Raw genomic sequence first — 20,507 nt, 5'->3', positions numbered from 1 at the left:
CTTCCCAAGCTTGGGTGAAGTTGGAAATGCGTCCCCCTACTGGGGTTGCGTGAGAAGGGACCCTGAACGGAGCGTCACTGTTTCGGTGGAGGCGTGCCGCCTCCTTTATTGGGGCTGCCTCTACCTCTACCACGTCCTCTCTTATTACCCCTGCCGTAACCCTGGGTAGACTGCTGGTTATTATTGTTCCACTGTGTACCCTACCCCTGGGAATAGTTAGAACCTCTCTGGGAATTTTGGCCACGTGGGCGACGAAAATTGCCATTCCCTCTCTGATTCGGGGGTTTAGTGGTTAGCTGGCCTAGGGATTTGAGTGTTTCATACTCGTCCTTAGCATTCTTTAGTGCGTCCTCGACCGCCTTACCAAACAGATCTGGCTCCACCGGTTTGTCCAATAATGACGCTTGTGTTTCAGCCTTGAAACCAGACTGGCGTAGCCAAGCGTGTCTCTTAATAACAGTTCCTTCTGCTATTAATCTGCGGCGTTATCCGCGGCATCAAAGGTTGCCTTTAAAATGCAACCGGACACGGCTCTTCCCTCCGCTGAAACTCGTGCCAATTGGCTCTTTAAGGGTTCTGGTGCGGAGTCTATGAGTGCCGCGACCTCTTCCCACTGATGGCAGTTGTAGCTGGCCAACAGGGTGGTGGAGTTGGCAATCCTTGCCTGGTAGGCGGAAGTGGATGCCACTTTCCTGCCTAAACCGTACAGTCTTTTGCTCTCCTTGTCGGGAGGAGCCTCGGACGATGATAAAGGTGTTCCAACCCTCTTACGGGTGTTAGTAACAACCAGGGAGTCCGGCTTCAGATGCCCCCTTATATATAGTGGGTCTGATTGGGCCGCCTTGAAAAGTTTTTCAATCCTAGGGTTCACTGCTCTGGTGAGGTTAGGATTGAGGTGTGACGTGTCTATTCTTCTTTGAATAGATTTTAGGATAGGGATGGCCTGAGCAACAGGCCTCCTCTCCCCCACTAACTCTTCTGCGAAGTCTCTTTCCTCCTGGGCACCCTGGGTGTCAGTGTGGAAATGTTCGGCTGCTCCAGACAGCACTTCATTCAGGAGCGGCTGGTTGTCGACAGGGAAGTCGGTAACCGGGGCCTCTCTTTCTACTGGGGAGTCTACCCTGTAGGGGTCTTCCTCCTCCTCATCTTGATCCTCATCATCCCCATAGTAGCCTGTCCCAGTTTGTTCCTCCACCATGCCCAAATCTGGATCCTCAACAAAGGATGTCTCTCCCTGGTAATGAGAGTAGGGCTGGACGTAGAAGGGGTCTGAAGACCCTGTTGGTGTCTCAAAGTGGGACCTTGTACTTGGAGGTATAGGATCCTTAGAGCCAGAGGGTGCTGACCCGTCGGGAGTATATGCAAGAAAGTGCTCTGGGTTTTTTGCATAAGAATCTGCCAAAGGTGACATTCTTGACATTACCCTATCTATGTCAACACTGGTCCATTCTCTGGAACTGGGAATGACCCTTTCTGGGAGTTTTTCAAATTTATCCTGACTAGACTTGGTAGCCTGTGCAGGGGTTTTGGTGTTATCAGAAGACTTGGACTTGTCTTTCTGTTTTTGAGGAGTGGAGTGTTCTACGGGCTTGGAAGTAGGTAGAGACTGCTTCCTTTGCTGTTTCCCTCTCTCCCCGTGACTGGAGGAGTGTTTCCCGTGTGTTTTAGGGCCCTCTGAGTTTTTCGACGCCTGGCGTTGAGGTTCGGGGATCTTGACCCTATCCTTCGAGCGTGGAGGTAGGGGTTCGGGATCTGTAGTAATTCGGTCTGCGGGCACCGACTCTTGGAGTGCGGTCTGAGGGTGGAAGTCGGCTTCGTCTTCCGACGATCGAGCTTCCGTGACCTTAGGGAGCGAGGCACTCTTGGCAATAGTGGATGTTTGCCTGGCGTCGTGCGGCGATCTAGATCGAGAGCGCCCAGAGGACGCCGATTCGGACCGTTCTCTACGTGCCTCTTTCCGAGAACTCAACGTGCGCGTCGAGTCTCGGTTGGACTTTATGTGCTTTGTGAAAGTGTCATGGGAAGCGCACGTGTCGCCGGGGGTGTTCCCCATAGCCGGCCTGCTGGTCGACCTTCCGAGGTAGGGGACTTGCGCTCGGCTGTCTTTCGACACCATAAAGCCCTCGCCGTCCGAAAGTACGGAGTCTCTGCCATCGCTGAAGGCGCCCTCCCCTGCCATGGACTCTTGACGCCTGGCGTGGTGGGCCCAACGCTTGATTGAATGGTCCTTAAGTGTTTTAGGCTTAAAGCTACTACAGGCTCTGCAATTTGCCTCAGGGTGGTCCCTCGGCAAGCAGAGGTTGCACGTGGCGTGTCTGTCGACCCAAGGGTATTTGCGATTGCACTTGGGGCAGAATTGGAAAGGGGTACCCTCCATACGCACCTTGTGGCAGCGAGCTGGTAAATGTAGGAATATATAAGTGTATCTATATATTACAAGAGTGTAGAGTATGACCACCCCCCACTCTCCCTACTTGCAGGGCCGAGGCCAGCGGCCCAGGCCCGGGCCGAGACGGAAGCCTCGAGGCCCAAATCCGTCGTGCAGTCGACGGTCGAAATCCTCTCCGATCCGGCGTCGAGTGTAGAAATTCGGTATCTCGACGTTGGGGTGGAGAAAGGGGTAAAATTATCAATATTTTGCAAAATTATGGCTTAGGCCAGGAACTCCGCGAAATGCTTCCGACCAGTATGGCGGAAAAAAACAATCTGAGGGTCCTACACCCGTGAGGGATCATGGGTATTGGGGACGTCACACTAGGGATAGTATTACTGGCACGCCCTGTGTCGACGCCCATTTTCGAGTTTCGAAAAACAAACTGTAATACTCCGCAGCTTCCACTAGATGTCGGCCTATGCACAGCATGTGATATAAGCAGATTCCACAAGCCTCAGAAATATATATATATATTAATGGCCCTGGTTTCTGTTTTTACCCTCCATGCAGCCAATACAGTTACATTTCCCAAAATTAGGGGTGGACTGGAAACCAAAAGAGGCCCTGCCCAAAATCATTGATATTGTGGAAAAAACGGTCGGCTTCATGTACGCTATTTTCTGATTTGACAAAAAGAAGTTCCCTATCTAACATCATTTATGGAATATTGGGAAGCTAAACTGCAGAAGGAAATAGCAATTGAGCTGCAAATGAAGTTAAATAACATTACAGGTACAGGATTGTCTTAACAATAGTTTTTCTAATTTTGAAGCATGTTTTATTTCACAAATCTGTTAAGCTCCCAAGGAAGCAATGTATTTACAGAAATGTACATGCACTAATAACAGACATTTATACATTAGAATCTGATTTAATTTACTAAGTATTTAGAAACTATTGGTCCGAGGTGCAATCTGAAAAAGCAATCACGGCTTTGCAAAGGCTCTGGAAATATGAGGACGCAGCTCTGATATATTTCAACACAATTTACTTATTTTATTTTAATTGTTTTTTATAACACGTGAGGCTGGTTTGCAAGTGCGGATCCGGGATTCGAAACTCCATTCCTCTGCATGGTCTTGCTTCCAAGACCAGCACGTTGCCCCTGTACCATCCTCTCTTCACACAATGGCGTACATAACCCGTCTTCAGTTTCTAAAGATGCTATCTGGGACAAATTCATGCCTAGTGCTCAGATTTGCATAATCATTTCCGTGATTACATTTAAATATAAACTTCATAAAATTTTAGGAATAAAATTGTAGTTGTAATATTTTTGTAATCAATTCTGTAAAATGTATCTTTTCTCAATGGTTTCTAAATGGTTTTAGATGTGTATACATTGTAGCAAACCGATAAACTGGCTGGCGATGACTTTATTTGGTTAATGTTTTGACATTTTCTATTTGCAACAAAATCACAAATAAAAAAAACTCATTTTGGCAGTACTGCTGCTTTAAATATCCAGTCACATTCATATTTAAAATATGGCTGGACATCATGAAACATTTCTCTTTTGCTGGAGTGGATTTATTATTTCTATAGTTAATTTTTAACGCTGTGATCACTTACCATCACTTCCACGGGAGGTGGTGGATCGGACGTCTAATGAACCTTTCCGCCTATCTTTATGCCGGCAAGTCTGGAATTCTGCAAAAATTATGCAATCATAAAACATGCTTTGATTCAAAAATACATACATCAACTGCAGCAATTGTGCAATTCCTGCTCATGTAAATATATTACCTAGCACTCATGATGGGAAATTAATTTGTCAGAAACTGAAAGACGACTAGAACACACTAAATGGCAGCTAAAATAATGCAACGAGTATCTCCTGGTTTACTGTACATTCCTTAAACACTTTACAGTGTTTCGTTTGATGACCTACTTGTGGGTACATCATTTCACTTTAAGCAAGTCAAGATTGTGCTATTTTATTTTGTGAGCTGAATAGGCTCGAAGAGTTGTGTGCTTTCTTTGTTTACGCAGCTGTGACTGCTGCCATTGCAGTGCATTTTCCCTTAATGTTGCACATTTAGGATTGCCTTGCAATACCCAGCTATTCACTGCTAAAAACTATTATTGCAAATGTAAAAAGCTTGTTTTGCATTTAGCAAGTCCATAATCATGAATTCGATTGTAAAATAATTACATAAACATTTTTCTTGACACAACACGCATTTCAAGCGTTGCTTAGGTTGGTGGCAAACTGTTGACCCGTCTAAAAATAAATGATGCTTTCACGAAAAAGAATACATTACACTAACCTGTAACTTGTTCTCTAAGACTTAAAATCACCCCAGTAAATAAACAAGTCTATATTTTACACAGAAATCGGCACGTTCGTGCAGATACGGATCTGGGCCCTATATGCAGGGCCCAGCAGTGGTCGAAGTGAGCGGGAACGGTCGGAAGCGGCTCTTCCACTACTTTTATTTTTTAATGTTAACAGGTCCACTACATTTTGCAACCATTTTACCATTGCGCAACTGTTCTTTATGAAGTTAAAACACGCTTCTCCACTTTACCAATGGATATCATTTACAGCTAAACTGAAATCTATATCAATTCAATTGATTGTCAACCAGCATGATTGCAACCCGTTGAAAAATGTGTTGCACGGTGCTCACGGCTCCCTTCCTGCCTGTGTGCTCCGCTGGAGTGACAGTTCTACTTCTTTTTTTGGTACCCTTCTATCACTGGGATCCGGCCGTTTCCCTGGATGGTGCCTTGCAAAGGGTGTGAATGAGAAACTGGCAACACTGCTGCTTGGCTGTACATTCCAGGGGCAGGTGTGTAGGCATCCTTTAGTTCGCAGCAGAACCTTTCTACATAATGCCAGTAAGGGGATGGGACGTGTACTTCTGTTATAAGTTATTACGCCGCCAGCGAGGCTACAGCCCGAGGTGCATGCCAAGCCCTGAGGGAGGGCAACACTGCCAGCCCAGCCTGGGAAGCAGGAGTGTCAGCTACACATCAGCCTTTCTGTTGGGAACGGGCTGCAAGAATGGAAGGAAGCTCGAAATCCTTGGATGCAGGGTAGGTTTGTCCTGCTAGTGATGGTGCGAAGGGTCACCAGGGTGAAGAAGAAAGATGATGAAGGAGGCGACGCCGAGCAGTGGGTCCAGGCTCCCATGTGCCTGGACTATCTCACCACAGCCGCTGACAGCGAGGCTCGTATCTCCTTTGCCCACCAAAGCAGAAACATACATCAAAGGAGAGTCCTCCGCAGGGAAAGGAGAGGGTGTGGTATGTGTAGCTTGAACTGCTCGCACCCTGACCCTAGCCGTCACATGTTTACTGCTCTGTGCAAGCTGCACCTCACCAGGAAGCCAAGGCCATGGGGTGAAGAAGGGCAACGTGTGTTGTGCTCAACTATAATCTCTTCAGCTAAGGAAATGTAACGCCAGGATGCCAATGGAAACGATGCCCAGGCCCTATACTGCGCCTGTTACCAAACGAGGGAAGGCAGAAGTGGTACAGCCTGAAATGGCGGCTGTCTATGTGTGTTCCATTCATTGTGGGCTGCATACATGTAATACATCTATGAATCAAATTAAAAATAAAGTGGAAGTAACTGTTACTACTTGGATTGCAAGTTCTCCAGTGTAAGGTGCGACTAGTCCATTCTTTTATTTTGATCGCAATGCATTCTTCTCCTTTTACAGGTTCATTTCCCAATAGAAATACAAGAATTCAAGTGCAAAAACCCAAGAATTACAAATCACTGGATGAGAAAATGACACTTGACATGCTTAAGACGACATGTTTGTCTGTCATCCTAGCTTGCCCTCTTTTTGTTGGGCTGCACCTAATTAGATTGAAAAAAAATGATATTTAATTCCTCATTTCTCTTCATTTAAGTGTCCGGACCCACCATCCCATCAATTACTTTTTGTGGTTGATTGACAAATATATGACACATCTTATTAAATGGCTGCAACTCCAGCTGCCTGCAGTCCCACAGTTCCCAAATGTGCCTATGAAGCTGAACAATGTTGTGTTTCTGGTGAGTGCGTGTGCGCCAGCTTCCTGCATTTGCATTATCAGCGCTCTCCGCTACTGACGAGGCAGATGCAGCTAGAACAAGTAGACGCTCTTAGTACTGAACTCACTTCATTACTGTAGACTCCAGTGGCATTTCTGAAGGATAATTCTTTTTAATTGTAATAGATTGTAACATGAATGTACAAACTGTCAGTTAAAAACAATATTACACCACTTTGTCTATACCAGACCTAACTACACACTTAGTTACTTCATGAACCCATAATTTAATGACTCTAGCCATTGAACAATATGGGGCTCATTACCGAGTTTGGTGGTAATTCGGGGGAATCACCGGCAAATGGAATTACCTTGACAACCACTTATTCCTGTGGGTTTACCATGGGATTATAAATGGCGGTAGGTGGTCCAGATCCCCATTTTTATGAGTACATAGGCACCTTTGGGGATTTTTACAGAATTAGGACTGACGGTAATTCCACCGATTTTTCGCCAGTAAAGTGCTGCAGGTAAATCCTCCACTTCAAGGCCAAACTCAGGATTTGGCAGAGTGCTACCAGTGGCAGTAATTCCATTACCAACCCTGTTGTACCGCTGTGCCAATCTCGGATTAAGACCCTATATACAAATGTGTACTGCGTGATATTGTCTTGCAGTAAACTGTACAAGTTTACCAATGCCACATGAACTGTGGACCCTCTTGTGAAAAATACCATGTCGATGATGGTGAAGCCATCTGCGATGTTACACTGCATCTACACCTCAATGAACCTTTCCTCATAATGGTCTTTCACCAAACCAAAACAGGGAATGTCTTACATGACACAAGCTGTACCACAAATCTTCAGACACACTGAAATATACCATATGTCTCCTTTGACACTGACCTATGTCCCTCATGACCCACCTGAAGTACAAAGAAAGTATGAGGTAACTGTTCTTACTCCTACATCTTATAACCTTTCCTCCACACTCATGGGAGATTTAATCACACGCAAACAACCTCCGGTGTAGAAACTGCTCTACTTACTGAAAGAGAGATTCCCAAGAACAGCCTGTCCAACAATAGCACCAGCCCATCAATAGTGCGTGTACAAGGCTGAAGGAGTGGGCCATGCAGCTGCCTTGCTGATGATGACAAAAGGGACTCGATGTTCAAAAGCCAGTGCAACAGGGAAGCATTTTTGGTTCTAGTGATCAAACATCTGGCTATGAATGCTGTAGACTCTAAGGTTGAGCACTAGGATTTTAGTCACCAAAGGTGAAAAAAAAGCATCTTATCTTCTCAATTGTTTAGTTGCAGTTCAGATAACATTTCAATACCCTCCTTATGTCCAAGCAATAGAAGAACAATTTACTTACCCATGGTAACGTTCTTTCGATTGGGTGTTCCTCCCACGTATTCCTCATCTTTTGATATATCCATATTCAGCATTAGCTGCTTTGAAAAAAAATATTCAGCTAGGGGTGCTGCACGTCGATGCTGGTCGACTTGATGTCCCTCGAGGGCCTCCATCCCATTGTTGACGTTACCACTGGTACGCATTGTTTGCGCAGCGACCGTTAGCTTCAGTTCTGTTTTGATGTGTTCCCTCCACACTTTATGGTGTTACTTTGCCTAAACCAGTATTCTGCCTTGAAAGAACGTGAAGTGTAACAATACAGAAATTCTACTGCGGGGTAGGTTGGGAGGGGCAATGAGAAATATGTGGGAGGAACATCCAACTGAAAGAACGTTACCATGGGTAAATAACTTGTTCTTCTAATGGATTGTGTCCTCCAACGTATTCCTCATCTTTTGTTACACTCCCAAAGCAGTGTTAAGTTTTGGAGGAGAGAGTAAGAATTTAGGAGTTCCTTATGGGTTTGCATGAACATAATTAAACACTGCCTTCCCAAATCCTCCTTCCTGGCCCGAGGAAGAGCACAGACAACAATACTCTGTAAAAGCATGAACGGAGGACCATGTCGCTGCAGCCTAAATATCTTGATTGGGACTCCCCTTTGTAAAGCAGAGGATGTAGACATTCCCATGGTGGAATGAGCTCTGAGACGCTCAGGAGCATCTTTTCCTGCTATTCTATAGCACTCAGAAATGCCCAAGATAATCCACCTAGATAAGGTTTGTTTTGTCACTGCCATCCCCAACTTATGACCAGTATAACCAACTAACAGTTGATCATCCTGTTGCAATTCGGACTTTCCAGAAATATAAAAACGAAGTGCTCGTCTCGAGTCAAGCCTGTGCAATCTCTCCTCCTCCTTTCTAGGGTGAAGAGGTGGATAAAAAGAAGGTACTACAACTTTCTCTGTTAAATGAAAATGCAGCACCATTTTGGGTAAACATGTGGATTTAACTTTAAGGACCACTCTGTCCTGGAAGAAAATTGTATAAGGAGGCTTGCAAGACAAGGCTTGAAGTTCACTCACCCTACGGGCTGATGTAAGAGCAACTAAAAGAGTGGTTTTGAAGGTTAACAACCTTAAAGGACAAGAATGAATTGGTTCAAAGGGAGTACACATGAGACATTTTGGAACCAGATTAAGGTACGGAACTGGAACCTGAAAAGGGATCGGAGGGAACACATTTGTCTGTCCCTTCAGAAATTTTTAAGAAAGATCCCTCTTCAGATGATCTCATAAATATTGACAGCGCTGCCACACATCCAACGATAACACCATAGGTGTACTGCACATAAAAGGATCCACATTCTTGTCCCTGCACCAGCTGCAGAACTTGTTCCAATGGCAGCGGTACACAGATTTTGTTGCTGACCTTCTGGCTGAGAGTAAAATCTCCATTACGTCATCTGGGAAGTTCCAATCCTTATATCTCAACCTCTCAGAAACCATGTGTGAAGGTTGAGTGTCTTGACCTCTGGATGGAGAACCTGACCTTCCTCCTACGTGAAATGATCCTCTCTTTGCGAAAGATGTATTGGAGGGTAGATGGACATGTTCAGAAAGTCCGGGTACCACGTCCTCCTGGCCCCATCTGGAGCAATTAGGATTTCCCAAACTTTCTCAACTTCCTGATCACATGAGGAATAACAGGGACTGGAGAGTGGAAACTCCCAGTCCACTAAGAACGCATCCCCTAGAGCTCCTCTTGGGGGAAATTCCCTGGAGCAGTACAATTCATACTTCCGGTTGACACTGGTCATGAACAGATCTACTTGAGGGGTTCCGCAAAGGGTGAAGATCTCTTGAAGGGCTTCCTGAGCTAGTTCACACTGGTGGGAGACCGTGCTCTGCCTGCTCAGAGCGTCCGCCGACATGTTCTCCACTCCGGCTAGGTGAACTGCTGATAGGGAGATTCCCTCTTGAATTGCCCAAAACCAGAGCTGCATTGCTTCTCTACACAATTGTAGTGAGCATACACCTTCTCTCTTGTTGAGGCAGTACATGGCCACTCTGTTGTCCATCATGATCGGGACATTTTTTCCCCATACAGAGGGCAGAAAGACCTTCAGCGCTAGTCTGATTGCCCTGAGCTCCAAAAGATTGATGTGCAGTTTGGACTGCGATGGAGACCAACGATCGCTGATGGTCAGATCATTGGAATGTGCTCACCAACCTGTGAGTGAGACGTCCGTAACTACTGTTATCTCCGGCCATGGTGGTTCTCCTTTCAGAATGTTGTCATCGCAGGCCCACCACATAAGATCCTGTGCTATTCTGCTTGGAACCCAAAGAAGGTCTGACATTCTGCTTGATAATTGCGACCATTGAGTCCCGAGAGCCCAATGGAGGGACCTCATTCTCAGGCGAGCCTCTGGCACCAGAAAAATGCAGGATGCCATGAGGCAGAGCAACCTCAAAGAAATCAAAGGCGGGGAGACATGGGCACTCTGCAGAATGTGTTGAGCCATCACCTCGGGTGGCAAGGCTTTTCCCTAGGATGCATCCAGGAATGCTCCAATCAATTGGAGCCTTTGAGATGGTATCATGTGGAACCTCTTGTAATTGAGGGAGAAGCCCAGTCTGTGGAGAGAGATGTTCTATGGCCTGATCGGGTGACCAAGCCCTGATCAGACAAATCATCCAGATAGGGATAGATGCGAATCCCCCGCCTCTCCTGAGACTCGCTGCCACAACGGCCATTAACTTGGTGAAAACCCTCGGGCGGCTGTCAGCCCAAAAGACAGAACGGAAAAGTGATAATGAGAACCGCCAACGGTGAACCTCAGGTACCTTCTGTGATTGTGACGGATTGGCACATGAAAATAAGCATCCTGAGGGTCCAATGATACCATCCAATCCTGAAGCTGGAGGGCCTGCTGAACGATCTGAAGAAGGGTAAGCATCTGGAGCTTGTCCTTCATGAGGAACTTGTTCAAGATGGGTCTCAGTCAGTCAACCGTCCTTCTTGGGGATTAGGAAGTAAGGGTAGTACCAACCCTTATTCCTCTCCGCTACAGGTACTGGTTCTATGGCACCATCCTCCAGCAGTGTGAACATGTCCTGCAAAAGGAGCGGATTTTGAACTTTTAAAGAGTTGGACCCCGGTTGAAGATCCTGCAGTAACCCTGGGCTACTGTTTCCAATGCCCATGCATTTGAAGTAATACCCTGCCATTATTGCAGATGCGGTGAGAGTCTGCCTCCCACCAGGGTTTTGTGGACTAAGGCCTCAGAGAGGCTTTGAGGCGGCTGATGCAGCGGCTGAGGATAAAGTAGCCATTGCCTGGGCAGTCATAGCACCTCTCCCCCATCCGCCACATGGGAATCTTCTCTGACCTCTTTGACTAGCCATTCCTCTCGCTCTTCCAGCTGAGGAATAAAAATCAAAGGACCTGCCCATCCAAGCTGCTCCACTGGGGAAAGTTTGTGGTTGTCTGATTGCAGCACCAAGGGATTTGGATGCCACGCTTTGGAAGTCTGCAGCTTCTCCAGGCTCTCGTCAACCTTGCTGACAAATAAGTGTGTGCTGTCAAAGGGCATGTTAAGAGGTCTTGATTGCACATCTGAAGCAAACCCAGACTTTCTTAACCACGCAAATCTCTGCATCACTGTGCTTGCCGCCATTGCTCCGTCGACACTGTCTGCAGAGTCGAGACTAGTTTGGAAGGACTCGCACATAGCCTCCTGTCGATCTTTAATAATGTTAACAAATTAATCTCTCTCTTCCCCTTCGGGAATATGATCAGCCGCCATCGCTATACACTCCCATAGGGTAAATGCGGTCATAAGGTCAGGTCATCCTGGTCATAAGGTGGTGCAGGCCTGCCCCACCTCAATAATTCAATGACTTAAGCCATTAGTTGTCTATGTGACCCCTCTTCGTGATCTGAGGGGTCTGGTCTGCCAAATTCAATCTCTGGGGAAGTGTCTATCGCACTTGCTGTCTGCAATGTCTCATACAGATTCTTCATCTGTGACTCTTCCGATATCAGAGCCTCTGGAATGCCTTGTGTTCCATACTCCGAGCCAAAAAGTCACTTTTCAACATCTGATGGCTTGTGCTCCCGACATATTGCCGTAAGGGACTTGAAAGTATTGTCTTTGCAGTGAAGTGAGGGATTCTTTAGACTTCTCGACCTCGCTTGACAATTTCAGCATTTTCATCTAAGTTTTCGGCGGCGAAGATTTACCCGATCCGGACATCTAACCCTTTGTTGTCGAAGGTGTTGAAGATTTTGGCTTCGACAGAGCAGGTTCTCGACATAAAAGGACCTTCGGGCACCTGGGCTTGAGGGTGCACTGGGTTTGTCCTTTGCCTTTTCCTTGTCTGATTTTTCTTTGACAGGGGCATGGCTCCTACTGTTCTGTTTCGAGGGGGTTGGGCCGCATTCTTGAATATTTGGAGCATTTTTTGTCTGAATCTCTCCCATTCAGCCAGTGAAGTTGATTTTGTTGGGCAAGCTACCCCTTCCGGGCAGGAACTCAAAGAGGACGGTGACCTGCGACACCTTTTCTTCATTCGTCATGAAGATGGGTGGTGAGCTTTCTTCCGATGAAGAGGGTTACCCGTCGACTCATCAGAGAATTGCTTTCTCGACAGAGTCGTCGATGGGGATTTATGTGTCCTACCTGCAGTCAACTTCCCTGTACGCTCTTTCAGGGCTTTCACTGTCATCGAAAGGCAGGATCCACACTCAGATGTCTTATGATCAGATCCCAAACACCAAAGACACCCGATGGGGGTCCGTAAGAGACATCTTTGTCCACAGTCGTGGCATTTTTTAAACGCTGATCTTGGGGTCGACGAAGCAGTAAAGATTCCATATTTTACTCGATACGTTTCTCAAAGGAACCAAAATGTGCTGATCTTCCGAAGAGATAGCTCTCACAGAAAAATGGAACTGAAGCTAACTGTCGCTGTGCGTACTATATGTAACAGTGGTGACGTCGAGATCAGGACAGAGGCCCTCAAGGGTGTGAGAAACCTGAGGCGTTTCTCCCAGGTTATTCTCAAGGATACTTGGAAAACGCAAATGGGGAAAACGCGGCCAAGACATGATATTGTTCTCTCTCCAAAGAAACAACATAGCAATACTCCCCTTGACTTTTCCGGAAACCAATAAGAAATACAGTCTTTCCATTTCCATTACACGACAATAATCAGTTTTTTCCTCGACAGACCTCCAAACTATTACTTTACGGATTTCTCTAATTCATCCCACAAACACTACAACTCCCCCATCCGAGTTTACCAGCCCTCCTAGGATGAGGAAAAATGTACCAAGGGACAGAAAAAAATCCCCATTAGAATACAAGGGCAATAACTCCCTATGGGAGCCAGCCATGTTCTTGAGGGGGAGGTTCCAGTGGCAAAGGAGTGATTGCAGAAATTAGCTACGGCTGGAGAAAGGGTGTTGATGTGGTCCTTGATGGTTCTGGATGAGTAGGGGAGAACCTGCTTTGATGAGACTTTCATAGATTGGACTTGTCTAGAAACAAAGGCAAAACATTGGGCAACATTTTTTATTCATAACACCTTGGAAATGTGGACACACTATGGCACACTATAACAAAAAATGTGAAAATTGTACAACACAATAATTGTGTGGTGCAGTTCTTTATTGTGTGAGGGAAACTACTTTTCTTTATGTCTCAGCAAGAGGTAGGGGTATGTGTCTCTTTCCCTTTCCTTACACAACTGCGACACCTGAGAAATCAATATGCCATATTTGTAGGGCGCTGGGCCAAATACAGTTGGCACACCAAAAACCCCAAACTTTGTCTAGAAACATCATCCGGGGTGAACAAGGGAAAGGAGAAAAAAGGAGGAGGAGAGACAGCCACAGACGGGCCAGGAGTGGTAGAGGACGAGGAAGAGGAGGTAGAGGAAGAGAGGGTGGACAGGATGTCCTGCTTTTTAATGGTGAAATAAGAAGCCAAGGCTGTGCAGAGGGCCTGGGAGGTAACAGGAGAGGTAGAAAATGCAGCAGGATTGGTCAGATCCTTGCAGATTTTGAAAGGTTTGGCCAAGAGGTAGAGATGCAGGCTTGGATGTAGGCTCTCTTCTTGGAGAAGATAGAGAGTCTGTACTGCCTTTGGAGAAGACAGCAAGCCAGTTTGTTAGGGGGGGGGTGCCTGATGCCCTCCACTTCCTCTCAGCCGCCCTAGACTTGCGTTTAAGGGTGGTGAGGTCGGAATCGTACCAAGAGGTGCACTTGGTCTTGGGCTTTAAGCAGATCCTCATGACAGGGGCAAGGACATCCAGAGTGTTAGAGATACAGAGAAGAAGGTTAGAGAGGGCTGTATCAGTGTGAGTCAGCCAAAGGTGAAGGAGGAGGAGAGAAAGTGTCGTCGAAAGCCTCAACTGACACACCTTTTCTGGGACTGCTGACCGAGAAGGTAGGTGGCAGTGCTGGAGTCAGCTTAATCTGAGGGGTAGAGAGCGAGAGAGGTGGGAAGAAAGGAGGAAATGGTCGAGATATTGTCTTTCGATTAAACCCTCTGGAGCAGCGCAAAGAAGAGTTAAACTCTAGTAAGGAAAATCCGACAGAGTTGTTCTCATTAGCGGCCCTAAATCCAGCGGTAAGTCGATCTGACACCCTTAAAAAATATGACAACAGAAGTTGGTAATCCAACCTCAATTAGAAAAAAATGGATGAGATTTCCATAGCTGTGGTTTCATTGGAATCAAGGAATGAAGGTCTCGTGCCCATGCCAGGGGCTTTGACAACTATTGATGACTCTATAATACAAGACCCTCTTGATGAGGGATTATGTCAGCTAACAAATCAAACTGAAAGTGAGACAACAGCGCAAAAGGGCTCAGAGGAAGATGGCGATGTGGTTGTGCCGAGACAAGTGTTTGCGCCATCTAAAGCGGCCCCGTTAGCGGAGCTAACAAATATTTTCCCCATCATCGATCAGAGTTTAATAAATCCTCCAAAAAGCAAGGTGACGACGAAAAATAAAGAGGCGGAAAAGAAATCTAACAATATGCCAATATCTAAACAGGGGAAATCGCAGGGCTCAAGTGGTTTTTTAAGAAACTTAAAAACAGTTTTGACTACCACTCTCCTGTCGCAGACAAACCTAAAGGGTAAGTCCAAAATTAATTGCAACTCTGGTATTGGGATGGTAAAGGGCGGTGGTGCCTCAAGTCATAGCCCTGAAAGAATAATTGAATTGGAGGATGAACAGCTAATGCAGCTCTCAACTTATGAGACTTTAGAGGAGGAGGACTTAATGGATGAAACAACGCCTGTGCAGGTTACTGTATTAAATGACTCTGAAGAGAAGCTGAAGACTCTTGGAGAAACAGCTGATTATAGACAAGTGTCATGAACAAGGGGTACAGATTTGCTTAGTCCGTACTTGACAATGGAGGAGAGGAGAAACAAGGTTAATGGTGCAGCGATTGGTCTTGATAAATCTCTGGATGTATTGCAGAAATTCATTGAAAATTCTAGGATGGTCTTTGTTATGATGAATAAAACACAGAGAAACCAAAATGAAAAGTCAGATCCCACTTTAAATTACCAAAGGTTTCATCAAAGCAAATACTCAGCGCCTCAACAAAAAAAAGGTGGTGGACAGTGTATGGAGTCATGTGATTGAGTTGGAACGATTCTAAAAATAAATGACTGTCTTATTTTAAACAGATCAAACACTATGCGCTTGTTTCATCATGTTCCAAGATTGAGGGTAATTGATAATGAGGATATAAAGATTGTTGGCTTTTTAAATGAAAGCGAGACTGATCGAGTCCAGCTCCATATGGAATCAGCTTCTTTGATCACATTACTGTTGGATTGTAGAGATGAACTGCAGGTTTTGGGGTTTGAGCTACGCGAACCTGCGAATGTCGCAGGCCAAGGAAACGGGGGTGGTAACCCAGAAGAAAAAAGATCAGAGTAAAAGGACTTGTGGTCCTAGAATTCTGTGTAATAAACGCTCAAGGCCAGACCGCCTGGTTACTACAAACTCCGAAAATGGTAAAGAGGAAAAAATGCTGATAACGAGGATGTCTCGGGCTAATACAACTAGGCCTGATGATTTAACCCAAGTGCAAATAACATTAGGAAACTATTGTTATGGATGGAGTCCATTAAACCAATGACAGTGTCCAAAACCTTGAAATCAACGTTCGACCAAGAGCCCTGTGGGGCTGGGTGGCAAGAGCCCTGGTTTCTAAGGCCTTGCCATAGAGCCAAACTGGGGGAATTATGGATGGGTGGCAGATTGGTTCCTGGAATACCAGGGGTTTCTCCCATCCCTTTCAAAAATTGGATCCAGTGGCTGCAAGTTTGGACATAGTGTGCTTACAAGAAACCTGGTGAATGGATCTGCCTACGTTAGACGGTTTCACGTTGTAAGAAATGGTATTGCTCTGGAATGTATCGAATCAGTCAATTTAAACTCACATATTCAGATTTTGGTTCTAGTCTGTATTGATCCTGAGTCAAAAATGCAAAGACAGATGAATCTTTTTAATTTGTACTGGAACCCTGAGGTGGAGGACTCCATCTTTTTTATTGATATTGTGATATTATGATGTTTAGGATTGATTCGATATACCAAACATATCCTGATCCAGTTGTGATTCTTTGCGGGGATCTGAATATAGCGTGCCTAAAACAAATTAGCTCTGAAGGAAGTAGGGAATGCAAAAATAAAGGACACAAAGCTAAAAGATCCAAAGATTGGCTAGAAGCAATAGAATTTAGAGACTTGACTATGCTGAATGGCAAAATTCCTGGTGACATTCCCGGTGGTAGAACTTGGCGAAATGGGTCTAGTCGAGCGACCCTGGATTACTTCTTCATTTCAAGTAACATTTGCTCTTATATTCTTCAGCTTATTGTGTCCCCTACCATTCACAGTGATCACGATCTGCTTATTTTGACCATAAAGGCGGGTACTAATAGGAAAAATGTGGGTTGGAACCATAAGGTGGAGGTAGAGGGCGGACATCATAGATTACTTTTAAAGCCGGAGAAAATCCCTGAATTGACCAAGCACCTAAAACAATGGCAATTGAGCAAAGTACTTGAGGTGGACTATGACTCCTTTCAAGCCAAAACATTGATATGATAAAGAGGTGGTTTTAAAGAAGCAACTTTTAAAGAGGGATTTAAGACACCTTGAGAACTCGCATCACAGGAAGAATCATGAGATGGTTAAAAATTGGTTAATCTCCCATAAAATCCTAATGAACCCAAACGACACAGAAGAAATGCTTATGGCCCTAAATAAGAATAATACCAAAACTTTATGGCAAATTATCAATGAAGAATGTGTACCTACCAAGGCCCTGCAATTCAATCCGTTATCAGAAAAGATATGGACACAATTCTTTAGCAAGCTATATGCTGCTTATGAACTCTAGGGTAACATGGATGCAAGTGCTGAAACGCATGGATGAAACATCTCATTTGATAGAGGAGAAATCCTAGCCCATATTATAAAGATGAGTAGCTCCCGTGCTCCAGGACCCGATGGGTTGACAAATGAGATGTTGAAAACTGCACCGGAAGAATGGGCCCGACTTCTGCCTGCTGTTGTTTCAAAGAATCTTGACAAGAGGTCGGGTCCCACTTTCTTGGAAATCAGCACTAGTGGTGACACTTTTCAAGAAAGGGGATAGAACCGACCGAAAAAATTATCAGCCGATAGCGCTATTGGATGTGCTGGGGAAACCTTTTGCCTCCTTTCTGCTGAATCGCTTGAATGAGTGGACCAGACGTGTAGGCTGCTATGATTGTCGACAATCAGGATTTGTCAAAGATGATGGTTGTACCGTAAATCATTTTCTAATAAATCTGTTGAAGAAGAGAGCTAACAGGAGTTTAAGTTAAATATACCTTGCCAGTATTGATTTGGAATATGCGTTTGATAGAATAAACCGGGTGACCCTTTGGGCTTAATTGGAGAAAGAAAAAGTGGGTCCGCCTGATTTATTGGCAGCAATAAAAGATCTACACACTGATACCTCCATTCAAGTTAGACTTCACCAATACTGTCCTTCCTTTCCTTTTCTTTTTTCCTTTCTTCTGTCTCTCTCCTTCTACACTTTTGTTCTTTTCTTTGCTATCCTTATTTAGAAGCAGAGACTATTGTTTAGTATGTTCAGATTTTGATTCATTAATTGTATATATAATTGATAAACACTGTGTTATGTTCTTACATGTTGTTGTGAAAATAAAAGTTGAACCAGAAGTTCTGAAATCACAAAATAAACCAACCCTGTTCCAACTTTAAAAAACATTTTTTTTTTTAAAGTTAGACTTGGCCAAACAGAATCCTTGACAAAAACAATACCCACTTTCAAAGGCCTAAAACAGGGCTGTCCGATTGCTCCTGCCCTGTTTAAATTCTAAATACAAGATCTGAATGAAACTTTAAATCTAGGAAGGTCCTTTCCTCCGAAAATAAATGACAAAGTGGTGGGCTGGCTACTTCACGCTGTGTTAGGCAAAAACCTGTGCAGTTCCCTCTGGGACCACTGCAAAAGATTTAGGACTACAGGTGTTTGGCAGTAAACCCACTTGGTAGCAGTCTGTACCACACAGATTCACTTGGTAGCTGTGGCTGAGCAGTCAGACTTCCCTCAAGAAGAGTTAGGCAGTATACAGAGAATTCGCAATAGGTCAAGAGAACACAGTAGAACAAGTAAACACTGACCATGGCTTGGTGTAAAAGAGATATAATTATTTATTTAAAACCACATCTAGAAAAACACAGGCACTAATAGTAAGCAATTCAAAAACACGGTCACTAAAAGATATACACTCCCTTAAAAGAATATTAGACAAGTCTTAAGTAAAGCCCCACTTATTTTCAGAGAGCGGTGAGCGCTTAACGTAGATGGCACTCTAATAGTTAGTTTTTAAAAAGGGAGAGAAAAGCAGAGAACAAGTTGAAACAGATCCCAACACTTTTATCAGAACATAACAAGATAGGAAGGCAAAGTAAAACCGTGAAGTTAGAGTTCAAGAGGCCGGACCCTCTTTTAGAGGATCCAAACGAAATGTGTCCAAGGTCACACGGTTGCAGTGCACGAACGACTTGTAGAGGTTCAAAAAGGAGTTGGACCAAAGAAAGGGACCAGTTAGAGGGTCAAGGCGGCCAGCCCAGTCCAGAAGGTTAAGGAGTTATTATTACCTTGTAGCAATCTTTAGAAAGGGAGGCCTGGCGGACACGGTACCTTAAAGTGGTGAGAACGCTCCAGCGGGCACAGTTGTTCCTGGCAGCGGATGCAAGTAGGTGCTTCGTCCGGGATAAGAGAGGATCTCGTCGTGGAGGAAGACAGGAGTCCGTTGCACTGCCAGGGAAGAAACCAGCCGCAGAGTTTCTCAGGTACAAGGAGCGGTCCAGTGATTCGCGGTTCAGTGGTGAGTGGCTATCCGGCTGCCGGGGTGCTTGGCACAGGCAATTCAACCACAAACCAGGCTGGGGTGCGAAGAAAGAAAGGTAAACTGGTTGTGCCCACCAGTCAGGGGAAGAAGCCTCTCCAGCTGGGAGATTTTCTCTGTCGTCGGGAAGTGGTGAGTCGGTTCTGCAGGGCTCCACCGGTGGTGTCTTCGTGGTAGGTCGGCTCAGCTTCTCCCTCGTTGGATTCTCAGGTCCTGTGGCGACTTCTGAAGTTCCAGTTCCCAAAGCCCTGCTTTTATGCAGAAAACCCCCATTCACTCAGCCTAGCTGTCACGCAAACATGCTAAGTGGTGAGCCGGCCGGCTCACCACTTGGGCCAATCACACAAGAGTGTGACTTGAGTTACCAAGGTAACTCAGTCCAGGGTGCCTAAACCCCCTCCCACACTCCCTGTGGTACCCAGACAGAGTGGCACCACTTTTGGAGGCTTCTGTGGAGAAGCCCGCCAAAAAGTGGAACAAAGGGCTCGACTTGGGTTGGAGTCACAGAAGAGAACACAAACGCCATTTTAGAATCGAGTCTTGGCAAAAAATACCAACCGGAGAATTAATATTAATTAAATAAACCAGCGGTATGTTCGAGGCTATGAGAATTAAATAATTAAAGTTGGTAGCCTCGAACAATGGGAAAATCCCATAGGAAAATATTTGCGGTCGAATATAAAAAGTAGTTTCCACTGCCACCAGTCAAAACTCGATCAGGGGGGACGGAGACGTGCCCACTCGACTAACAGACTGGTCGGGGCAATCGAATTGCCCCGACCAGTACGTCCACAATATGATGGTTTGTACTGGTTTCTGTTAATAATTTGGGACTAGTAAAACCAATGGTGACTTTACATGCCCTGGGAGACAGTAGTCAGTCCCAGGGTATGGAGTCTATGGTGGAGTGTCACTATGACACCCCTGTGTTACTGCACGGAGGGTTCTGTGTAACACACATAGGAAAAACACATGAGACCCTATGGAGTAAAGGACCCCATAGCCCATAAAACACATTACCAGTCAAAGGAATACCATGAATCATGTCCAAGAGTGGGAGAAAAAGAGTCTCACTCTTGGCAGGAGGAAAAAAACAAACTCCAGAAATCCAGCAAAGCTGCTGGGGGACTCACTAGGTGGGGAAATTCAGCCTAAAGAGAGAATTCTCCCTAACACTCGCCCCCCCCAGACTAAGGGACAGGAGGATTTAATCCACTCCTGGATGAACCTCATACCTCTAGTCGATGA

At 45.3% G+C, this 20,507-nt stretch overlaps 1 protein-coding gene across 2 annotated transcripts in view; it reads right to left on the bottom strand.

Annotated features, from left to right (window-relative positions):
• PDE8A (phosphodiesterase 8A) overlaps positions 1-20,507 on the bottom strand; it is a 1,868,130-nt gene that overhangs the window by 467,214 nt on the left and 1,380,409 nt on the right. For both annotated transcript variants that reach the window (XM_069624978.1, XM_069624977.1), the window contains exon 12: positions 4,007-4,084. In XM_069624978.1, the coding sequence (XP_069481079.1) occupies positions 4,007-4,084 (78 nt within the window). The remainder of the gene's footprint in view (positions 1-4,006; positions 4,085-20,507) is intronic.

The sequence above is a fragment of the Ambystoma mexicanum genome, chromosome 11 (genome assembly GCF_040938575.1).
Source record: "Ambystoma mexicanum isolate Mex_15411 chromosome 11, UKY_AmexF1_1, whole genome shotgun sequence".
Taxonomy (NCBI): domain Eukaryota; kingdom Metazoa; phylum Chordata; class Amphibia; order Caudata; family Ambystomatidae; genus Ambystoma; species Ambystoma mexicanum.
This window is presented reverse-complemented; position numbering and strand designations above follow the sequence as displayed.